Below are 25,411 nucleotides of genomic sequence, written 5' to 3' on the forward strand. Positions count from 1 at the left end.
CCTCCCACTTCGACCCCCTTTTGATGTAGCCACGCCCTCTGCGCTCGCTCACGCATACACAGACATTTGCACGCGCGTACCCCCCCCGTCCATTCTTTACATGCACGTGAGGTGTATGCTTTGTTGCAGGACTGTTTGTTTGTTTGTCACTGACCAGGCCTTCTATTGGACAGAACCAGGCTGCACGTTCGACACACACCCTTCAGAATCACCTTTGAGTCCGTTCACACAGGCTCAGAAGGGAAAAGACTAAATCAATTCATTTATAAGAATAATATGTTGTTATTATCTTCATCTGAAGACGAACTCTGCTACCTTTTGACGAAATGTTGTGTTTTGTGAAGTTTGTAGTGATGTTCATAGTGTTACATACGCGTGTTATCATAACCACAGCTTTTCTATCATTGACAGGCTGCTGATGATGGACAAGAATTTTCTGACTCCACCTGCAGTAATGAAGACAGGTGCAGTTGTCTCACTCTGGCTGACCTCGAGCTTCCATGTCAATTTCTAAAAATGTCTAAGTTACCAGTTATGTCAGTTGTGAAAGCCCTGCAAAAGAGCCATTCCCCTCTCAGTCTAATCATTTTAATCAACCTTATCATAATTACCGTTATTACCACTTGATCGTTTGCACAGTCTTGCAGGACCCATGACTGCCTGTGTAGAAGTCTGTGTGTTTCCATGAAGCCTCAGAAATGTTTCAAAGCTCTATGATCCAAACAGTTTTTCCTCCATCTGTTAACGCTGTAGTCAGCAGTCACTGTAACACCATGCAGCTGAGGAAACCATACTATGTTATTTACATGCACAGTGTATTAACACTGATGGCACAGTATTCCTAACTGCCAGCTTATATAGTAATTAGTATTAGTACTGTACACTGAAACATAGCCTGTTCATTTAAATGGTGGAGTGAAAGAGCGGTTTTAGAAGTGCACATCACAGCAATCATGGCCCACTTACTGGTCACTTACACCAATAATCCATTTCTAATAGATAACTAGAGCTCGACCGTCTTCTAGTGGTAACAATGTAAAACTACATCTTGCATCCACATCTATTACTGAGCAGCATGAGAAGAACCAGCATTAATAAAGAGGCAGGGAAGGGACTCAATATGTAAAATATTCAAAGAGCGTCCATCTTCTCTACTGATCTTCATTTAACTCATTTCAGTCTGCTAAATATCACATCCTGTCTTCTCCACTGCCAGACAATGTATTCATCGGTTTGCATGATGTATCTTTCAGTGTGATTTATCATCGTGGCGCTGTGATTCAGAGCTGACAAGGTGTTTTGTCACATAATGTAATCTTACATTGGAAGCTGTTTCAAAAATAGGCTGCCTGTTGGTTTTAACTGAGCACGAACCTCCATATCTTTTTGATCCGGGAGCCCTGGGCCCTCTGGCATTGCGCCTCAATTTCCCAGGCCACACCGCTTCTTGTGCATCCGCCATATTGCCTTCGCTTAAACGCGCTGGCTGGATCGGCTCGTACCCACAACTGAAAATGTAAGTAAAGAAACAGTAATATTTAATGCAAGTCAGGAATAATTAGATTGTTTGTCTGTATTTGTGTATTATGACCACTCGGACACTTTTTTGCAGCTGTGTAATCAGTGGAAATAAGGTTCGTACAGTACAGAGCTCCGCTCAGCAGCTCGGTGCGGCGGTTCTTTCTCTGTTGTTGTTTTTCCCTCTGTCACACAGACAAATTACACTCACGACCCCCTCGCAATATTTCAGATATTAGCTTATTGTATCGTTAGCTGTAGTATTTAATTTGACACGAAGGAACTGCCTGTTCTTCTTCTGTCGGCTAAAGACTGGCTACATCATGAGGTTATTTTGCCTCTAATTTTAGAGTTACGGAGAATAGCTAGCTCTGTGGTTGCTAGTTAGCAGTAGCCCAGCCCCACAGATTTAGCATGAAATCTGTATGCGGGGTCTGTCTGTTAATTGCAATTAATTAGTAGGAATCAGTAAGATGGAAAGAGTCGAATGTCAGCGCAGAGCTACTCTTTGTCTTGTGCTAGCGTGTAAAAATATCTAACGTTACACGAAAACAGCCACCAAACGGAGAGAACAGGGAGCCATGTAAGTGGAGTCAGTGATGGGAACACAGCAGGCTTTGTTTATGGACATCATCTGATGGTTGTGGTGAGGAGAATATCGAAATTTTGGTCAAGACGTCTGAAGGTCAGTGTCTCTGTCGTTGGTTTTGTTTTTCTTGACCTACTTAAGTTTATGTGGAAATACGAGTTTGCCTTCAACCAGCCAGTGTGTTTAATATGGACCACCCCCACTCTCCCTTCGTCTGTCACATGTATGGCAGCATGGCCACACAGCTGCAGAGCTGGGAGAAGACTTGAGACTCGGACCTGGCATTTGGGTTTCTTGTCTTCTCTGTTTGTCTGTAGGTAGAAAAGAGGCACAAGTAGCTGGGCAGACCCAATACACAGTTTGGGGTAAATGCCTGGTTGACTTCAAGATATTTTATTCATTAATTTAACCAGCGTATCTTTTAAGGTCTCAGGTGGCATTGACGAGAAGCAGAAAACAATTATTTGAATTACCAATTGAACTCAAGTAAGATATTAGAATTATTTAAAGACAAATGCCAGTCCTGTTGGCCCAGGCCGTGGCTCTGTTTTTTGGAAAACTCACATCTCCAACTTTCTGCTCTTCTTCTGTCACTTGGGAACCAAGAAAATCCATGTTTTCTCGTGGGGTTAAGAAATATCTTAGTGCAGTGATTTCACTTTATGCTGTAAACTGGTCAAGAAAAAGTTTTTAATCATAAACTTGAACTCACAGGTTAATGTATTTCATAAAAGGAAACAAAGTTTTGATATGAAAAGGGTAAATTACATTACACAAGTGTATAGTGTATAATGTGATCCAGCGCAGCAGTCATGGCTTAAACAGGGATGTCCCAACATTTCTGAGTAGCATTATTAACAAACAAATGTATATTTAGGAGAGCAAGGCAATTGCAATAGAATAAGCTAAGATTTTCTGTAAGTCTTAAATAAAGTTAAATTAAAATGTGTGAGAAAGAAGACGTACGCAACAAGACATGGATGAGAAATAGTGTGTATGTATAGGGCACAAATGTTACAGCCATGATGACGAACAGATGTGTCAGATTCAGCTTTTCTAAGCTTATTCACTAGCTCCATTCACACTGCCCTTTGAGTGCAGGGATCCTGCGCCAATTCTCAGCACCCTGTTCTGTGTGAAAATCTCAGATGCGGCGAGGGGTGAAATTTCACTGCGCCTCGAGAGGTAGTAGCCGTTTTTATACTGGGCAATAAGCCGCCAATTGGCCTTCCTTTTTGCGACTAGGTCCGCGAATTTAGACAGAAGGCGGCAAATTGGCGGTCTGTTTTGGTCCACCAATTTGATGCCTCAGAGGGTACACTTATTTCCGCCTCCATTGCTATTTAAATCCGAGACGTCAATGTGCCGGCAATTGCGTGAGATGGGCGGAGGTGTCGATGACCTGCACTGTTGTGCGACCCACAGCCGGAGAGATTTAAAACCAGGAAACAGCTGATCACAGCAATCAGTCCATCACTTCATCGGCGGACGTCAAGATGAGCAACTGGAAAGCCGCTGAGATCCGGGAGATGCTAGCGTCTCCTTGGTCTCTGTAGCTGACAGCTAGCGGACACAACCAAACAGCTAGTAGCTGCTGTCAGCTTGTTGTGTAGCGGCAAGCTACGAACGGTCGCTACTTTCAAATTAAAAGCCCCCCGCTAAGAACCCAGTTCTAAAATCCAGTGGGGTGCAATGTAAAGCTCTTATTTTGAAGATAAATTCGTTGTCACTGTTCACTGCCCAACTTCGTGCTTCACGTCACGTCACATGTTTACGCCTACCCCAGTGGTGGCCAAGTGGTTGCTTTTGGAAAAGGAGGAATATTACGCCTCCCTTTTAGAAAGACAAGGCGGCAGATTGCCGCCCTTACCTTGGAGCAAATGTGCCGCTTTTTCTATCTAAAAAGGGCCAGTGTCAGAGGTAATATCAGAGGTAGTATCAGAGGTGCAGTATTGGTGAACCGAACCAGTGTGAATGGATAAGCTGGCGGCGCGGAGTGGGGGGCGTGTCGATCTGTTGGTGTTCACAGTCTGACAGCTAAACAGATCCTTCACTCAACAAAATAAAGAGAAATGGCCCACAAAGTAACGTTACAGGACCAAACAACAGTAACGTAGTAACTGGTCGTGTCTTTGGCAACTTATATGAGGAAAAAAATACCATAGTTATACGTGGAGAAGCCTCTGTCCTCCTGTGTGTCCTACTGGCTCTTCATCACATTTCTGCCCGGAAAACGGCATCTGTCCCCGGCAAAAATCTTTAACTCACCAAGTGTTTGTCTCCTTCCACTATTTGTGTTGTTGTAGTTACTGTCTCATGGTGACGGTCAGCCCTCCCGACCGAGACTTCAGTCAACTTTCGCCCAGAAAACAGCCTCCCTCCCCGTGAGTGAGAGTCAGACAGTGCCCCGTTTACTGATGGCGATTATGTAATTATGTAATTTAGAACGAAAAATGTTACTTTGTCACTTCCCAGGATGTTTGGTGGGTCAGGATCTCAATCACAACACATTATAACAGCATCCATATGATTATAAACAGTCAGCGGGTACATGTTTAGATTAACAGGAGGACAACGGGGGAAACACGTTGAAAAAAACACACAGACGTCATCATCATGACGTCAGTGTCACGTCCGGTAGGCGTGCCAACAGGGGGAAAAAACACACACAGCATGTCGTAGCGTGGTGAGTGAATTCACATTGGATCTGGCGTTGTGAAAATGCAGGTTTACCAAAACATTTTTGATGAGGGAAGTCTGTTTTGTCTGCGGCGGTGCATGCTATGAGACAGAGTCAACTTTTGGTGAAACGCAGCCCAACATCACATTGCAGTAGTCAATCACAAAAGTTGGCGATCACACTACGCCTAAAGCCACAGTGGACTGTTGCAGAGACATGACCGGAGATCATAAGCAGAGTAAAACGGGTCAGAAGCAGGACGTGTTATTTAGCATGAATAAATACTACAGAGGGAACACAACAGACATTTCTCAGTCAGTCTTGTGTACCAGTTTAAAACACACAGTGACAGTAATTACTTTACTGTTATTTTTAATCCGTCGATGAGGACAAATGATCACTAGTAGGTCCAGCATGCTAGTTGCACAACAACATAGCAGCTTCATCTTTCGGCAAACTGATCAGCGGGGGTCCCCAACACATCACACACACAGACCATGGAGTGACACACCCACACTGCTGCACCATCCTGCAGCGTTTCACTGCACCACCGTCTGCTTGCTATGAGCAAGTAGCATTTCACCTCTCGATGTTTGCGACGTAGTTTGCGACCTATGCAATGTTTCACCTCTCGTCCAAGAGGTTTCTTCAGTTCTAACTAACTGGAGGGGAGTTTGCAGGCCTTATAAACTCTGTGTGGGAGTGTCCTTACATAGTATGGGAGACTCCGAACAGAGTCGTTAAGGACACTTGTGAGCCCAGAGTTTCAGAGTCGTTAGAGCCATTTGTGGGTCTTTGACCCAACCGGCCTTCATGTGGGTTTCTAGGGCTAGGTGAGCCCAGGTGTGAATGTTGTTAAGCTGTCTGGGGAGAGAACTCAGTACAGCATTGTAGGTGGGTGATAAGTAATGTCTTAGGCCTCCTCCTCTGTTCAAAGATGGCTGCATTGAACAGCATCAACTACATTACTCTGTTTATGCCTGGGTGTTTTGTCTTTAGGACGGACAAGTGTCTGCCTCAGTGTGTTGGTAGGTTTAAAGTGAACCAGGATATGATGTTTATTAAAGGAATAGTTCACTCTAAAACAAAATTCAGTCATTATCAACTCACCCACATGCTGATGAGAAGTCCGGTGTAGTTTTTTATTCCTCAAAGTGCAGCTGGAGACCCGCGGTGCTTCCCTCCGGCAGGAACAATCCATATAAAGAGCAGAAGTGGTGACCCAGGGGAAAAGGTCCATAAAACTACACAAAAACTTTGTAATATTCCTCCATACTGCTCGTCCGCTGTAAGTGTCCTGAAGTAGCGACATCCAGAGTTTACTCGAAACAACATCATTTAGTAAATTTTTACAGCCTAAACAGTCACTATGCTATGTTTACACGGAGGCACGCTCCGTGTTCACGCAAGTCTCCCTCGCAGCCGATTGCACTACGGAAGCCGTGCCGGACAAGATGAACGAGACTCTCGATAGATACACACTGGTATTTACTTCCTGCTTTGAGCGACCGCGCGACACACAAACACAAGAGGGATCTGCCTGCACAAGTGATTTGAAACTTTGACACTCACAGCAGGATGTAAATACCAGTGTGTATCTATTGCGAGTCTCGTTCACCTTGTCCGGCGCGGCTTCCGTAGTGCAATCCGCTGCGAGGGAGACTCGTGTGAACGCGGAGCGTGCCTCCGTGCAAACATAGCATAGTGACTGTTTAGGCTAGAAAAATTTACTAAATGACGTCGTTTCGAGTAAACTCTGGATGTCACCACTTCAGGACACTTGGATTGCAGCGGACGAGCAGTATGGAGGAATATTACAAAGTTTTTGTGTAGTTTTATCGTTATATGGATTATTATATGGGTCTCCAGCTGCACTTTGAGGAATAAAAAACTACACCGGACTTCTCATCAGCATGTGGGTGAGTCGATAATGACTGAATTTTGTTTTAGAGTGCACTATTCCTTTAAAGATCATTCTGAGTTTCTCAGATGTTCCTGCCACATAAGAAATGCCATCATTTTCTCGTCTCCTCCTCTCTGTCAGGTGAGAGGAGTGGTGTTTCTTCACCATCTTAATCACTTCTTGAGTGGGAATGCATGTAAAAAGTGATGACATCATAGAAAACCATTGTTTCATCTTGGTCCAGTGTTAAGGTTTTTCATGTGGTGTTGAGTGTTACTGACCAAAGGAGCTAGGATACTGGCTAAGTGCTTGGATATGTTCTAGGTAACTGAGTTAATGCTCCTGGTGATGTGATGTGTCTTCTTTGTGTATCCTGGGGAGTCCACAGATACATGGGATGTCTTCCCTGGGGTACAGTCTGTAATATAATAGCCTGTCAATGGCTTTGTCTTTTTGCAGATATTCTATAACCATCTTTTTGTAGCTACTGTTAGGATCTCGCCTCAGAGTCTCATAGGTGTCACTAAGCAGATCAGTAGCCCCTTTTAGTTAGAAAATGTGCCACATTTGCAGCCAGGTAAAGGCTGCAATCTGCCGCCTTGTCTATGTGAAACGGGGGTGTGATATTCCGCATTTGCAAAAAAGCCGCCACTGGGGTAGGCGTAAACATTAGGGGTGTCACGATTCTCCAAATCCTCGATTCGATTCAATTTTCGATTCTAAGGTCACGGTTCGATTCGAGTCTCGATTTTTACATTTATTTTTTTTAAGGAACAGGTTGCTATGCCATTTTTAGACTAGACTTTTATGCAATATAATATCTGACCTTTGTTCGCAATGTACCACACTACATTGTCAAATTTAAAACATTTATTAACAACATAATGTAACAATTACTTATAGCTTCAGTCAATTGGAAACTTAATCAAAATAACCTGCCATCTAGTTTCTCTTTTGTAACTGCAGTCTTCTTCACAGAAGATGACATTCAAATTCACAACAAAACAAACGACAAAATAAAACAGCCATGTCCATTGTCTTCTCTGAACAACTAAGTGTCTTAACAAACTATTTCTGAACAGTTGAACATATACAAGATGCGTAAGGTGTGAGTGGGCAAGCGAGAGTGAGGGAGCGTGTGTACAGCGGACAGTGAATGAATGGGAGAGGAAGGAGAAGCGAAAGGAGTAGCAGTAGTAGCGACAGCAATAAAGTGTACAATATAGGCTGCAGTTTGGCTGTGAATAAAGGCGACGGCTCCTCAAGATACAGCAAAGCTCCCTGGTATTATTTCCCGACCAGCTTAACGTGTGAATGGGAGTTCACCCCAAAGGTAAACAGAAACTTCGGCCCCGGAGGAAATCATCTCCCCTGTGCTTCCCGACCACGGTCCGGGAGCCAAACAGGAATGGTGTAACACCATGCTATCGTTTGACTGGCTGTAGCTAATAGCTACTGGCTTAGCTAGTAGCTAAGTTAGAGGAGGTTGACTCGCAACACTTCAACACGTGTGTGTTTTTATCCCCTTGGCAAGCCGACCGGACGTGACATGGGGGCGTGGCAGCATCGACGATTCTATTTTTTAATTCGAAGTTCGAGATTGTGAATGAATCTCGATCGATCTCGATTTAAAATCCTAATCGTGACACCCTTAGTAAACATGTTACGTGACGTGAAGCACGAAGTTGGGTGTGAACAGTGACGAGTGATCTGGTTATCGACGATTCTCTCGGCTGTGATGGTTAGCATCTCCCGGATCTCAGCAGCTTTCCAGTTGCTCATCTTGACGTCCGCGGATGAAGTGATGAACTGACTGCTGTGATCAGCTGTTTCCTGCTTTTAAAACTCCCGGCTGTGGGTCACACAACAGTGCACGTCATCGACACCTCCGCCCATGTCACGCAATTTCCGGTACATCGACGCCTTGGATTTACATAGCAATGGAGGCGGCAAAAAGTGTACCCTCCGAGGCGTCATATTGGCGGACCAAAACAGACCCCCAGTATGCCGCAGTCTATCTAAATTTGTGGACCTAGCTGCAAAAAGGTATAAGGTGTGTCCAGTATAAAAACGCCTAGTGACTTTGGTCTGGTAGTCCACTGTGTTTAGTAGAGCCCGACCGATAAAGGATTTTTAAGGCCGATACCGATACAAATATTTGATGATTTTAAAATCCGATATTCCGATATATCGGCCAATATTAAAAAAATCCAGAAACGCGGAACAAAACATACAACAGATTTCCGTAACATTAGTTATTTGTAGTTATTTATGAGTCCTCACTGAAATAATATGATAATGCAGTTTAAAAATAAACTTGTTTATTTTATTGTCACAACAGAATAGAGGAACCTCAAAATTACTAGCTAAGTCAGTTTCACTCTCGGCTTACACGTAACAGCAGCAAAACTGGACGTCACAAATTTTGTCATGCTTATTTGAGTTAAGATAACTGATGGGGATGTTCTTTTAATTGTTATTCAAGCAATGTATTTCTCGTGACAGTTGCCAACTTACCATGAACACACTTCACCTATGATCTCAGTCGTGGATAACTGGTTCGCTCTGCCTGACTCTGGCTGGATCAGCTGGTTGTAGGGTTTGTGGCATTCTAAACACGAGTGTTGCCAACAGGGACGTTGTAGAGTGTCCTCTGGTGGACAAACTATGCAACGCCAACACTCATAACATGGTTGAAGGGTGTTTCGTCCGTTTTTATTTTATTTTTTAAATATTCATTTATCGGCCATTATAAATGCCGATACCGATAGTTTGGAAAATGCCTAATATTGGCTGATTATATCGGCCAGCCGATATATCGGTCGGGCTCTAGTGTTTAGCACTACAGACTCTGAAACTCAGAGCTCACACGTGTCCTTAACGACTCTGTAAGGACACTCGCACAGAGTTCAAAAGCCTGTAAACTCCCCTCCAGTTAGTTAGAACTGAAGAAGCCTCTTGGATGAGAGGTGAAACGTCTTCAACAAACTGAAACAAGTCCAGTTGCCCACGATACAGCACCTAGAATAGACTTAACTGAGAAAATAGTATATATAAAGAATATAATAAAATTATAAGCTTGTTATGTTTTCAAAAGTTGAAGCTCTAAAATATGTCAATGTTTACTTAAAGACAAGTTTGTTAAGCTTTTAAAAAGTATAAGCATAAAATGTGTACAGGTTTACATACACAAGTTGGTTATGGTCCCAAATCACTAAAGTTTGTATTTTTATATGAGGATTTCTTTTAACATTAATTTGTTTTCATAGTTGTGTAAATTTAATATACAGACTGAAAAACTTGTTCTGCTGCAGAACTGTGCTGTTTTCTAACAGTCTGGCCAGTTTATGTGATGCACGTGGACATTGACAAATTACAGTGTGTTTGTAAAAGAGGCAATATGCTAAGACTTTATGCACTTTTTATCCAGTGTTTCATCTCAGTTAAGAGTCCAATTCTGTGAAACTGACACCAAATTGCAGTGAATAAAGACAGAAATCCTGCACCTACCTTTTTATGGGCATTTTATATTCTTGAGTTAGACAGATATCGCAATGAATCGTTTAATGAATGTCTTGCAATATATCGATTATTGCAGAATCGCTGTATCGTGAGCCATGTATCGTATCGTGAGGTACCCTGTGATTCTCACCCCTAGTAAACATGTCAGATTTTACAAATACAGTAAGCAGTAACCAATACCGGCTACTCCTGTGTCCACGTGGAGAAAGTCCCCAGACTCCCTTAAAAATGTCTCCGTTTAGTGAGTTGTTGAGTTAGGAGAAACTTTATAAACTTTGTAAACGCTGTCTCTGACAAATTCTTCATTATTTGGGCCTTCTTGTAAATTCAGCAAATGTTCTACATGAACTTCTTTCTGTGTTTGTGTTAAAGCAACACTAGGTAGTTTGGACTCATTACTACCACCAGCTGGTTGAGAAGTGCAATTATCTGTTACCAGTGTCGTAAATACTGTCGCTGTATGAGCATCCCTGGGGAAAATGAATACACATGAATTTGTTGATGGAGCCGGCAAATCACGAAATCATCAGAAAAACTAGGGCCCGACCGATATGGATTTTTTGGGGCCGATACCGATTATTAGGGGGGGGGAAATCCGATAACCGATTAATCGGCCGATTTTTTTTATTTTTTTATAAAGTTTTAAAATTTTATTAATTTAAGTAATATATCTACATATTTACTTTTTTTTTTTTAACAAATGGCTGCTTTTGAGCCTTTCAGACACTTCTACAAAGAATTAAAGGCAGAAAAATAATTTCAAATCCTTTTTATTGCTGAGTCAAGCAGCATATTAACATGACAGCCATCCAACATTAGGCCTACAACAAGGCACCATTAGCTACTGCTCTTCACGCCGACAGGAAGACCGACTGATCATCTCAGTAATATACCACGGATTTATCATGAATCAAACTCGGACCAGAAAAGCGTTTTCAACTACTCCCCCTCCCTCCCTCCCTCCCTCCCCTCCGCCGGTCGGTGCCTCCCCACCCCTGATCCTGATCTGGAGCAGGCAGCGGAGTTTGTCATGAGGTCGGTGCGCCCTCTACAGGATAAATAGCTTAATGTCGGGGATCTTTTCAAATGGGGGAACATTTTCAAAGTAAAACCAAGTCTTATTCCCTGCATTTTATTTCTGAAAATATCGGCGACAATCGGCGAGTTTTGGCCGATTACCGATTAGTCTCAAACGGGCTATAATCGGCCGATTTAATCGCCTCGCCGATAAATCGGTCGGGCCCTAGAAAAAACCTCACTCAAGTGCCAACAAGCAGCTAGATTCAGAGATAGCAGTTGGTAGTTTGTTAGCACAGCACATTAGCATGCTAGAATTATTCTCATACCAAGTTGGTTGTAGTGATTGCACCGACTAAGTTACTTCCAAAACACGACGCTTGGGCATGAATGTGTTTAGTAATGTCTGAAAATATAACTATGTTTTCGGGAGTTACTAAATACAATCGCAAGTTGATGTTGTGTTTGGTGTAATAACTACAACCAACTCGGTAAGACAACAGTGAGTAGCATGCTAACGTTACCGATAACAACAATAGCGTAACCACACTGTTCAACAATTACGTTGATTATCTGCATTAACTAAGGAATCTGCAACTTTTCAAGACAAGACGTTCATAGTGTTTTAGTAAGTTAGTCATCGTTTACAGTCACTACATGAAAACGTGCAAACTATCGAAACGGACAGCATTAGATTATCTTCTGGCTTTACTACGGTTATAAAGTGTGGACAAATGGTGCCCCAATGAACACCACATAACAACACATCAACTCAAAGTAAAAGTCGGTAAAATAATAAATATGTATATGTAATATATGACTTACAAATCCAGTAGCATCAAGGCTAGGTCGCCATCAGTCTTGTAACCCATTTCTTACTCAGCTCGCGCCACTGAGTGTAAGCTGGTCCAATATTTATCCTGTCCTCGTGTTATATCACTTTCTCTTTTTCTTTTCTTCGCCTCCTCAGACAATACCTTCTTGGCTTTTTTAGCTGGCTCGGCCATGGCGTTGGTTTGCGAAAAATCCAAGTAGCTGCTGGCTAAATCCACCGACAAATAAACGTGTGACGTATGCCGTAAAGCAGGTCGCACTAGACGCCTTTACGTCAGATAGGTTCCTACCCGCTCTGGGAAGTTAAACAGTGTTGTTTCTGCTGGCGCGACCCCCCTCAGGCTGCAGAGACGTCACCATTCATCCTATTAACTGTTTTTCTACCACTTAAATCAGTTTAGAAACATTATTTTAAGGTCGAAAAACTACCTAGTGTTGCTTTAAACACCTTTTGTCTGTTTGTTCCATTGATGTATGTGTTTATTTGCATATAGAGCAGGGAAGTAACATCTGATCACAAGTGGTCACACAAGACTCATTTTATGACGCATGTTACTGTCCACTTGTGCTCGGATCACTCAGGACAGTTGTTAATACCAGGTCTGAACAGCCACATTGATTTATTTAAACAAGATGACTATACAGTAGGGCTGCCACGATTAGTCGACTAGTCACAATTATGTGGATAATTAAAATCGTCGACAACTAATTTAATAGTCGACGCGTCGTTTTTTTTTTTTTAAACTTTGTTTTCTCTCTCAAAACTGCTGCAGCACCTTCCACTGCCGCGTCTGCCTTTCTGTCCTTGACACACATGCGCAGTAGTGGTAATCTGGGTCAGCCGTAGTGTCACCTGAAGTTATACCAGACGGGCTCTCTGGTATCATGGCTACCCGGCGGCAACGGAGCTCAAAAGTGTGGGAGCATTTTAAGAAAACAAAAGAAAAAAGTGTGCAATGCAATATCTGCAAGACAGAACTTGCCTTTCACGGCAGCACAAGTGTGATGCACGAGCTCCTGAAAAGGAAGCACGTTGTGGCTGACAACGACGATGAAGAGGGACCGTCGTCTCGTTAAGCTGACTGGCTAGTTAGCTGCTAACATTAGCGTAAACAGAGAGCTAACTTACTACTTACTCATATTGATAGCTGTAAACGTTAACATTAGCAATGACGATTTGATTACGCTATGTTTTCCTGTCGACTGTAAATGTATGTCCACTTCATAGTAATAGTAGTTTTCTGTCAATCGGGGTATTTAATTATCGAAAATAGTTTTATTTTGAGATGTGTTTCATTTTGAAAATCGACAGGATTTCTCGTTGTAGCTTTGTTTGACATTTCCTGCCCGGCTTGACACATTCGGCCGCGGCACGCGAAAAAATTAGACCAGACGCCGAAACGATCGCTGCACGGCGCGCGCTGGTAGCGGGGCAGAGCGCCTCGGCGCTGCCTATGTGAACGACACCATCGGTTAACATGGGCGCCGAAATGAAAATGACTTCGCAGCCGATCGGGGCGCTTCCGCGTCCTATCTGAACCCGCCAGGTTCAGACAGGACGCCGAAGCGCCCCGAAGCGCCGCGCTCGGAAATTCTCGCGCGAGCCGCAGCCCTTCTGTTCACACCGGACACGCGCCGGTCGGCAAACGGCTCTGCTCCTCAGCTGTTCTGTCGTCACACTTGGAGCTGTTTTTTCACCATAGGAAAGCAAATAACCGCATAAAATCACAACGCCATGTTTTTCTGACGACTGTACATGTATGTCCACTTCATGGTAATGAGTAGTTTTCTGTCAATCGGGGTGTTTAATTATCGAAAATAGTTTTATTTTGAAAAGTGTTTCATTTCGAAAATTGACAGGATTTCTCGTTGTTGCTTTGTTTGACTTCCTGCCCGGCTTGACACATTCGGCCGCGGCACGCGAAAAAATTAGACCAGACGCCGAAACGATCGCTGCACGGCGCCCGCCGGCAGCGGGGCAGAGCGCCACGGCGCTTGCTATGTGAACGACGCCATCGGATAACATGGGCGCCGATACGAAAATGACTCCGCTCCTCTGCGCTTCGCAGCCGATCGGGGCGCTTCCGCGTCCTGTCTGAACCTGGCGTAACGCTGTCACCACTATTCAGCAGGATGACAGTGAACGCGGAAGCGCCCCGATCGGCTGCGAAGTCATTTTCAAGAGCCTTCCCATGTTAACCGATGGTGTCGTTCACATAGGCAGCGCCGAGGCGCTCTGCCCCGCTACCAGCGCGCGCCGTGCAGCGATCGTTTCGAACAAGAGCCTTGTGCAGTTTGGGAGTGTAGTAAAGTTGAATACAGTTGTGAGCACTGAGCACAAAATGCACTTTTGTCATATTTGAGTCAGTGAGACCAAAACTTCAATAATTCCTTAGGTCAGCCAGTGACTTGTCCGTTTACTCAGCTGTTTGCACTTTATGCTACAATTGTTTGTTGCTACAAGCATATTTCATTAAAGGTTTAATGAACTATCATCTTAATTGTCTTCATTTTTAGTTTAGCATATACCTTAAACACTTCAAGCTGAAAGCTAATGATTGTTATATAAGAGCAGCTGCATGCTGGTGCGATAAACTGTATGTTATACATTCAATTTACGTATGATCCGATTAGTCGACTAATCGAAAAAATAGTTGGTGATTAGTCGACTATCAAAATAATCGTTTGTGGCAGCCCTACTATACAGAAGGGTGTTCACATGAAACTCACATCTTTTAAATAATGATTTAATTAATTGATTCAGGGGCAGGAGGTTGAGCAGGTTGATCACAGGGTTGGTGATACTATCCCTCCTGTCATATGAGCAAGGCACTTAACCCCAGTTTCTGCTGATGGCCAAGCCAGTGTCTTGCATGGGAGCCCTGATTGTGTGTTAATGAAGCACTAAAAGTGAAGCCAATTTATGTGCCACCAAAACTTCCCACCAGTAATGATCACTAGGTCATCATTACATCCCAGAATTCTGAGAAAATCTAATTAAGTTTTTGTGTGTTTCAGTGTTGCAGTGATGACTCAGACAGTTCAGACCAATGGGGTTCAACCCCTCAGTAAGACCTGGGAGCTGAGTCTGTATGAGCTACAGAGAACACCACAGGTAACGATTCATACCGTCAGTCATTAGTTCATCACAGAAGTTTCTTATCAAAATCATTCTGCCTGTGTTTGTTTGTTTATTAAACAAATCAATCACACAATTTGTGGACAGTTGTTTGTGGCAGATGTAGATCTAACGCTCATGATCAGCTCATGATCAGCTCATATCAGTACACAATTCTGAGCTACAGTTTGCTCCCCCATGCTCCTGTAATTAGAACTCTGTGATGTGCAATATCCAAAATGATGACACAGCAGTTAAAGTGGTTCTGAGATTTTTAGGGACTAAAATCATCAATCAGACCCATGAGCTGTAGCCGTATCACTTATGTACAAGTCCACAGATAGATGTATCTATGTGTTTACTCACCTTCATCCTGATCTGTTTCATACGGGCACAGGAGGCTATCACAGATGGACTGGAGATAGCAGTGTCGCCCAGGTCCTTGCATAGCGAACTTATGTGTCCTATCTGCCTGGACATGTTGAAGAACACAATGACAACCAAAGAATGTCTGCATCGCTTCTGCGCTGACTGTATCATCACAGCTTTGAGATCTGGGTGAGTTTTACCATTTAGTGGAAACCAAAAGAGCCCAGTCTGCCCTTGTAGTACTCTAACCCAAAGATTCCACTGGATGCATGTGCGCTGCGTTACGGCTCAGGTACGGTTTTGCTCCGTCATTCGTCGTCCAGCAACCCCTACCAGCTGCGTTTTGAGTCCGCCACGGTGCAGCACCGCCGAACAGCTGGAGTTACGAAACCGAGGAATTTCCGCGATAATTACATAATCACGCACGACCGCAGTTATACGTATATAAACACAACAAAACGAAGTGTTCCCGACCAAAGGGTTAGAAGAAGAGCTTGTATTTGTCTCTTTTTTTAGGTTTTTGTGCTGTCGTTAACACGGAGTGTTTTATTTTGAAAATTAACCGGATGTCATGTTGTTGTTTCGTGTCTGACTTCCTGTCTGCTCTGTGCTGAATTTGGCTGAATTGCTGCGTCGTGCTCCGGCATCCACCAGAAATAGAAGTCCTGCATTTCTGCCCTGAAGGGCTGTGGGCTGCCGGAGCTGGGACGCAGCAGACACGCAACGCAGCGGACCTGGTGGAAGTTAACACATAGACTAGAGTGAAACCAATCGGAGCTGTAATGCAGTGGACACGTATCTGGTGGAATCAAGGGGTAATGATCTCAGCTCAGCTAATCCAGTGAAGTGAATGTCAAAGAGAATGAGTAGTGGTGACCTCTGAGAGGAAGGCAGAGTTTCAGGTGTGGTCGCGCCAATCAGAAAGAGAATTCTTGTCAGCATCTTATTGGATCACTAGTGGAGGAAGCTAATGTCTGTCAAAGACCTTAATGATGGGGATTTACTGGAGCTTACAGTTCAAAATGACCTGTCTGATACATCGTTATAGCTTAAAGGATATGTTCAAATTTTTTCACATGTCTTCAAACAGCGCTCTCATGCCCAGTACACATTGAAAGCACTGTAGAACCCTTGAATTGTTCTTCTCGTCTATTCCGTCCACAAAAGTGTACCAGATCACTTTTTTTTAATTGCTTTAGAAAGGAATCTATTCTTCCTGTATTGACAACAGGAAGAATTAGAGCAACCACTAACTGTTTCATATAAACATGGGAAAAAGGAATTTGAAAAAAAAGTAAACCTATTCTTTTAATATTATATTCAGGCCTACACATGTTCCTGTTGAGGTCAGTTCAGGTCTGCTCAGCTTTGTACACACTGGCTCTGGACAAGTTTCAGTCATCAACCCTTTAACCATGGACATGTTAATACATTAAAAACAAACATAAGCTAATACGAGCACTTACTCATTAGTGTGCAGCTCTCTTATTCCTGTAAGTACTGACTCTTTTTCTAATGTGCCTTTGACTCAAACAGTTTAAACTCAAGTAAGAAAAGTTGTGTTGATCAGGTCTGGGATGTCTTGCAAACTGCTCTCACGTACCCACATGTAGCTTTATCGAATAGTATTTCAGAGGTTGACTTTCAGCGTATTGTTTGATTTAAGCAAACCTATACAGAAAAAACGATGCATTTAAAATGTGTTTCATTAATAATAGGATTCCACATTGTTGCTCTGGTGTGATTATTTCAACTGATGATGGATGAAAATGTCTTTGCAGTAATAAAGAATGTCCTACCTGTCGTAAGAAGCTGGTGTCCAAGAGGTCGCTGCGTCCTGACCCTAATTTTGATGCTCTGATCAGTGAGTAAACACGAGCGTTCAAAGAGGCTTAACCACTAAACAGAAAATCTGGAACAACTGAGAATTGTCCCAATTTTGTGAGTCAAAATGCTGTGAAAGGTCCTTGAATTCTATTTCTGTGTATTTATCCTTTTTCAGGCAAGATTTATCCCAGTCGTGACGAGTATGAAGCCCACCAGGAGAGAGTGTTGGCCCGCATCAGCAAACACAACAACCAACAAGCCCTGTCCCACAGCATAGAGGAGGGCCTTAAGATCCAGGCTATGACCAGGTAAACACAGCAGTCTCTCACACAAATCATGCAAATTCACTTTAATCCCAGTCTACTGTAAGAAGCTGAATTTGTTTCTGTCAGACTGCAGCGTGGTAAGAGACACACAGTGGAAAACGGTAGCGGCGCGGAAGACAATGGAGACTCTTCACACTGTAGCAACGCTTCTGTCCACAGCAACCAGGTATGTTCTGATGTTTAACACATCATATGTGTACAGTGGAGACCCCCAGTGAACATACTTTTCTGCATTTGTTTCAAATGTAATATTATTTCTTTCATTACAGATGATGATATAAGTTTAACAGTTTGAGTTAAAGTTAAATCTTAATCTTAATATCTCAGTATTTGGTTTGTCCCCCTTTTTGCTATAATGACATAATGACTCCACAGGTTATCCCAGCATGATCTGATAGTGTTCACAAAGCCTCTTGTGATGTCACAGAGTGCTGGGCTTTCTCAGACTTCAAGTGGTCCCCATGAGTGTTGAATGGAGTTGAGGTCAGGTGACTGTGGAGGACAGTCAGGACTCCTTGGTCTTCTGTGGTCTTCAGTAGTTGTGTCAAAGCTTTGAGGTGTTTGGGCTCATTATTCCGCGCGCAGTATGAATCCTTCTCCACAAAGATCAAACCAGAGGGTGGAGCATGTCTCTGAAGAATAGAGTGGTGCTTCTCCTCCGTCAGGGTGGAGTCAGTTCTGTGCAGGAGTCTGAAAACATCTTCCAGCAGTGTGGCTTTGAAACACTGTGGTATCATTCTCTCTCCTGTTGGTCTCCTTACATACACCCCTCTGTTACTGACACTAATCTATCACTGGGATTCATCAGTAAACAGACTTTTTTCATCATCCACTGTGAAATTCTGGTATTTCTTAGCCCACCTCAAGTGTTTGTCCTTGTTTCCTCCTGAGAAGTGGTTTAGAAACTGCTGCTCGTCCTCTGAGACACTACAAGACAGCTTCTTCTGACAGGACGACTGCAGATTGGACTCTTGTGTTGTTTATTTAGTCAATTCTGTATCTGTGATGAAGTTTCTTTTCTATCTCTCAGTGAACTAGGCTTGATGTATTGATCTTCTCAAGGTGTGCTCACTTTGGATACAACTGATCCAGTTTCTGTTAAGTGTTGTAGAGTTCCTGCACTGCCCCCTTACTATTCTTTAGACTCGCTATGATTTAATGCAGAGACAGACCCTCTTTGGTTAGAATAACAATTTGACTTTTGACACATTCTCTCACTTTCTGACTTCTCAAAATGTGTGATTATTCACAGGTTTATGTGACATTATAAGAGATTTTCAGTATGGTCTCAGACTTTTGGACGCCACCTGTATGTGCTTTCCCTTCCAGTTACTAACTTTGAATTTAAGGTACACAAGTATGTATTTTAATGCTCAAATACATGCAACAAGCAAAGGTGCCAAACCTTCCAAACGCTGCTGGGAATCGGCTGCAATATTGTGATCAGTGAAAATTTTTAGTTTCACTGGGTGTAATGGTTTATTGTGGAGCCCAGTTAGTGTAGCACTAGACTAGTGTAAAGGTGAGTAATTGTGGAAATGGACACTGCTTGTGAATGAGAGTGATGCATTGTTGTTGTAGTAATAACAATAATAATAATAATAATAATAATAATAATAATAATAATAATAGTAATGATAGTAATGATAGCTTGAATTTATAAAGCGCCTTACACAAGACCCAAGGACACTTTACACAGTATATATAATCACTGGAACAGTTAGAAAACAGGATGTGAGAAGAGAATAGTTGAATTCTGGATCTTCAAAAGCTTCCAGCTGTGTTCTGTCATCATACTAATTCTGTGTGCTTGAACCTTTTCCTATAGGAGGCAGGTCCGAGCATTAAGCGCACCAAGACGAGTGATGACAGCGGTTTGGACATGGATAACGCTGCTGAGAATGGAGGCGGGGACTCTGTGATCGATGGCGGTGCCAGTGAAATAGAACTTGTGTTTAGGCCACATCCCACCCTTATGGAGAAGGATGACGGTAACAACAGGTAGTGTCACACACACTGCTCACATTAAGCTTAACTGGTTTTGGTTGTGGGGAAACCGAGGACATTTTGAAAATCAAATAAATGAGAAATCTGTCTTCTCATTTGTATCTGTAGGTATCATTTAGATTTCTTTTCTTAATGCCAATAAATAGACAACATTTTTTATCTGGGCCTTAATACATTTTTCTAACGGTAAATATTAAGAATGTTTTTATATTTTTTTGCAGTGACTAAGCTGGTGAATACAGAATAGGATTAGGGCCACTGTAAATATAAATTAGTTATGATTGTTATGATCAGTGGCCCTATTCCTTTATATAGTTGAACAATATATACCGTAACAAAATATTAACACTTTTACATAATAAATCAATTCATGTACAAAACACTTGTGTGTGCACAGTAGCTGAACAGCTGTAGTTGTATAGGTAAACTACAGCCAAACTTCAGAGGGGTATTTGGATCAAGTTTAATGATGACTAGACTAGCTACATTTAAAAGCTAATGTGGGAGTGTTTGTTCTGAAAAAAGTGCATTTGCTGTGTATTCTAAATGTGCGTTGCTGTGTTTGCACTTTTGTGAGATTATCAGAAACCATTCCCACAGCACACTCTCAAAACAAAGCACCTTAAAACGCTGTTGTTGGATTCACCAAACTCCCTATGAATGAAGAAAACCCATGTACTCATCAAATGTATGTGTGTGTGTGTGCGCAGTGTGGAGTTTGTCCCTCGCTACATTAAGACATCTGGTAACGCTACAGTGGATCACCTGTCTAAATACCTGGCAGTCAGACTGGCTCTAGAGGAGCTGAGAAGAAACGCAGAGGCTAGTCCTGTTAATGTGGAGGCAGCATCAGAGAAACAGTACACCATCTACATACCTACTGCTGGAAACCAGTTCACTGTAAGTACACACACACACACACACACACACACACACACACACACACACACACAGTGATCATCTTATGTACCAGACATAGCATGCACTCACAGCTCAATTCTCCTGATGTGATTAGTGGCATCTATTTTTCCAGAGACATTTGGACATGTCACAGGTGTAAATAATAAGATTGATGATGATGATGATGATGATAGCTCCATGTAGCTGCTTTAGTTTCAGGGACCTGCTGTTGCTCAGGGTGGCTCACTGTCACACTACACAACTTATGACACTTGAATGGAACAGAGCCTTTGTCCGATTAGAGTGTCATATCTCATCCTTTGAGAAAGAACAACTTTGTTAATGCACATGAATGGGATGGCAAAGCCATAAAGAGGTTACCTGTAGACAGTGATGAGGTGAGAGAGGGAAACCCTCATGCATGTTTCAACTCTGTCCACAGGTCCTGAACGGTTCCTTCTCCCTGGAGCTGGTCAGCGAAAAGTACTGGAAGGTGAACAAACCCATGGAGCTGTACTTTGCTCCTACTAAAGAACACAAGTAGTCACACAAACAAACACACACACACACACACACACACACACACACACACACACACACACACACCAGTAGGAAGTAAACACATGGACTTGGCTACACTTGCACACACAAACGAGAAGAGGAATGTGTGTGTCTGAAGGAGAAGAGAGGGGTTGGTGAAACCCTCAAAAGGACTCTTGTAAAAAGAAAAAACACTTGTTTTATATTCTCTGTATCTTCTGTGTCTCTTTCTGTCTTTCTCTCTGTAGAAGGTAGCAGATCAGTACAGCAGCCAGCAAGGAAATCAGAGAGATAATGGACTCTCTCCAACTCCTTAAACCAGGGTCCATGTACAGTCTGAACTAGCATTGTGCAAAAGTGTATTGTACAAGGTTCGTCTTCAGCAAAGGCTCCTGTACACTATGAGATTTTGGTCTGTACCTGACAAAAGCTAACTGTGAAAGAGACATGGGGAATCTTGGGCTGTCTATCCCAGACCATGGTCCCAGATCATGGTCCCAGATCTAACTGTGAGACACGTCCACCAGCCGAGGACTCAGAGCTTTGGAGACTGACAGCACATATGTCAGCATCTGAACTGTTGTCCCTTTCTGTCAAAATGGGGTTGCTGCTCAGAAAATGTCCATAGATGTTTACACATAGACACCACATGGGCATATGCCCTGTTGGAATTTGTAAACCCAAAAAAGTTTTTAGGAATACAATTACTTGACATTTACAGAAGAGGATTAGGTTCAGTCTGAAAAATTGGTTTGAGTTCAGACTTTTTTTTGTAAGGAAAGAAGTCAGAATTCAGACTTCAATCTCAGAACTCTGACACTGTGTCCTAACTGCATGTTGGAAACAACATCAGCCTGATTTCATTGTTTCCTATTGGAGAATCCTAACTGGCCACATGCAACACAGCGATGCACAGAGCGACATTCAATATGGTGTGCTGTTTGAGTCTCACATTGTACATCATGTCCAGTAGAGAAACATCTAAATATCAAAGGATAGGATAGGATAGGTTTTAAGGTTTAGTCATCCATCTTTTACATGTTATGACACAGTGTGAGAAAAAGTCAGAATTTCGACTTTAAAGTCAGAATGACCCTAATTGCCTTCTGTACATGTAATAGTCATTTTTAAGAGGGAAATTCAAACCAAATGCATTCAGACAGTGAATATTTCAATGTCCAACATTACAGAGACAAGTGATGAAGTTTCAGTCAGACGCAGATTTTATGAGACCCATCTGGCACAGTTTAGTGTAAAGGGGCCTTTGAGAAGGCAGCTGTTCAACGCTGTGTTGAATACTACACAGTAAAATGTGCGTTCACATTGAGGAAGCTGACAGTTTTGTGAAGCAGAGTTAGCATGTCCAGTTTGGATAGTGATATGAAGCTACAAAGATAGAAGCAGGCAAATAGTTTTTTTTCCCAGTAATGTTACAAGTGTACTCTCATTTAAAACAAAAAAAAAAACAGAATGTTGACGTCTCTGTAGTGTTTTAAATAAAGCTAGAGATGGTTTGAAAGGCTGCAATATGTTTAAACTGAATCACTGAAACTTGGAACAAGGAAGAGCACAACATGAATGGAGCTCTGGTCCCTCTTTGACCTCCAGGCCACCAGTGTGGACGCATGATAACATCCTGCTGCACCATCAGTAGGGCTTGTCCGACTTCAGATGGTCCGGGTGTAGTGGACAGCAGAACAACTAGTCACAGATTCACTGGGGAACCCTGAATTGTGAGAACCTTGTAGCTGTTGTCTTGATCTGTTGCCTGTAGGAACAAACTGTCCTAATATCTGTGGCTGCTCTCTATGGCTCGCCTTTTATAAATGTCTTTTGTAACATGGAGAGGAAGTTGTTTGTGTGGTTGGAAGTGGGTGGGGTGGGAGGGTTTTTTGCAGCACCATAGACAGTCAGACCATTAAAGTATTCACCATCTCCACAAACCTTTTGCTGTTGCTTCACCAGTGGAAGGTGATCATGTGTCACTGAAACATTTGCTTGCCATCACATCTCAGATGTAAAGAATGACACCTCTTCATCTACAGCTCAGACATGACCTCACAGAACACATCCGGTACATGTGGTTTTGTTTCTTTCAGGATAGACACGTTGGTTCAGTGTTGACTACAGTTTGTTTCGTGTAGCTAACTGAGGCGTGTCAAAGATCCACAAGAATAGAAACATCAGAACATTTGAGATGATTCATGTGTGTGAGAGTAAGAGGAGTGAATGTGAGGTAAACATGTTTGTACCATGGACATCCTGTTATTTTACCACCTTTAATGTATGCCACATCTGATCTGTACAGAAGACAATTAAGGCTACTGTGAAAAAGAATCTGAATTTTTCTTACTAAAAAATAAGCTCAGAATACGGAGGGGAAAAAAGTCCAAATTCAAGGAAAGTCAGCACTGAAATAATTTTTTCACAGTGGACCTAATCCTCATCTGTACATTTGTTACATTCCCGTCTGGACAAGTCACAACAGCAACACATGTCGCTCTTTTTAACTTGCCTTTCTGTTAGCGGGCAACACCATGCACCAAGTGTGTGCAGAGAAAGCAGGAGGCTTGTTTTCTTTTCTTTTACCATGGCAGAAAATGTAAAGTTTGCATGTATAAAGCTCCTTACGGATGTAAGCAGTATGTAAAGAGGATGCAAGTTAAAGATCCAGTGTGTAGGATTTAGGAAGAGCTATTGGCAGAAATGGATTATAATATTCAGAATTATGGGTTCATTAGTGTATTATCACCTGAACCCAAGAATTGTTATGTCTTCTTTAGAGTAGACTGAGCCATTTATATCTACAGAGAAAGCAGGTCCTCCACACAGTCTGCCATGTTGCATCAACATGTTTCTACAGCAGCCTGGAACAGACAAATCAAACGGCGGCTCTAGAGAGGGACGTTCATGTTTTAGAGCGGACACTGTAGGGCAGGGTGAGACAGAGTGTTCAGTTGATTGCAATCTACAAACCTCACCGCTACATGCTACTAAATCCAACACACTGTTTTTCAAAGGTTGACCTCCTGTAGTTTCTGCCACGGCTGCTGCCACTGACCACTAATCATAAGTGGGTGTCTGAAATGACATCCCACATGAGAGATGAAGAATCCGTCAGTAAACCTTTAGGCCTCATGGTGACGCCCAGGCCTGGTTTTCACTGCTTTTTCAAAAATCAGATATTTTTAGGTCAGGTGCAGAATCTATTCTATGAAAAGCTGGAAACATTTTCCTGTCTTGCTTTTCACAGGTCACATATTTAGCAGTGCAGTTTTAAAGTAACTTATTTATTCGATCCAACACCTACAGGATGTGAGGAGCAGTGTCAGCTCATGGTTACAGCAGGAAAAAGAAGGATTTCACTCCCACAATATTCAGTCAGCTGACCTGACAATCAGGGCACATTCCTGGATGAACATTTTACTACAGTAAACAAAAAGAATGTAGCTGTTTTGTGATTTCATCAGACTCAATTCAGGACACCAGTCCATGTTTGTGAGAATGTTCCTAAATGTGCACTGCTCCTTATGGTCCAAATGATTACTGATACTTTTACAAAATCCTCTATTAGCAGATGAAGTTTGGTCAGTTGTCTCTAGTAAAATAGATAATTGGATCTTCAGTTAGGATTGTTTTTGTCAAACTGCAATTTGAGAATGAACTGTCACATTTGAATACAGTTCTGGTTCTACTTGTTAATGTGCTAAGTCAATTAACCCTGTGAGAGGCTTAACTGAGAGAAAGTTTGACATACTAATCTGCCCTGATAGGAGCGTGTCAGAGGTCAGCTGCTCAAGCCACAACTCTGTGAAGTTTCCCCCTGTCTCATTTGGTGTCTGATTAGCTGTCTGTTTGTGTGGACTGTATATTGCATCTTTCTGTTTGGACAATAAACCTGAATCTGTGTTCAACATGGAGCACAGAGTGCCGCCTCTTCTCTTCTGTTGTCTGCTCTCTAAATCACAAACTATGGACTTGACACTTACTTTTAATCATCTTTAAGTATAAAATCATTTCAGTCTTTCTTTCCATATTAAACTGAATGTGTATTATGTGAAAGATAAAGTTGGATTCAGAATCAAAAAGAGCCGTTTTCAGCAGGAGATTAAAGGAACAATTTGTAAGATATCCTCAAAACATCTGAAAAAATGACCTGACAGTACGAACAGAATGTGAAGACCAACAGTGTTGAAGAGGTGATAGTCCAGTAGTGTAGCCCTGCGTGGATTAAGCTGGAGATAACATTGTATGCCAGTGT

General features: G+C 42.5%; 1 protein-coding gene across 4 annotated transcripts; it reads left to right on the forward strand.

Annotated features, from left to right (window-relative positions):
• Nucleotides 1–1,436: 1,436 nt before the first annotated feature.
• On the forward strand, nt 1,437–25,070 carry rnf2 (ring finger protein 2). Of its 4 annotated transcripts, none has more exons than XM_084368652.1 (10): nt 1,437–1,516; nt 15,082–15,178; nt 15,579–15,739; nt 17,332–17,414; nt 17,553–17,685; nt 17,770–17,869; nt 19,532–19,704; nt 20,421–20,610; nt 21,053–21,103; nt 21,399–25,070. In XM_084368652.1, the coding sequence occupies exons 2-10, from the start codon at nt 15,092–15,094 to the stop codon at nt 21,465–21,467; spliced, it is 1,047 nt and encodes a 348-aa protein (XP_084224778.1). In that variant the 5' UTR covers nt 1,437–1,516; nt 15,082–15,091; the 3' UTR covers nt 21,468–25,070. The 4 variants fall into 4 exon arrangements, with proteins under 4 accessions (XP_084224778.1, XP_084224779.1, XP_084224776.1 ...); XM_084368650.1 differs by lacking the exon at nt 1,437–1,516 and adding an exon at nt 1,536–1,634; XM_084368651.1 differs by lacking the exon at nt 1,437–1,516 and adding an exon at nt 2,107–2,203.
• Nucleotides 25,071–25,411: the final 341 nt, after the last annotated feature.

This window comes from Pagrus pagrus, assembly GCF_965226575.1.
Source record: "Pagrus pagrus genome assembly, chromosome: 12".
NCBI lineage: Eukaryota > Metazoa > Chordata > Actinopteri > Spariformes > Sparidae > Pagrus > Pagrus pagrus.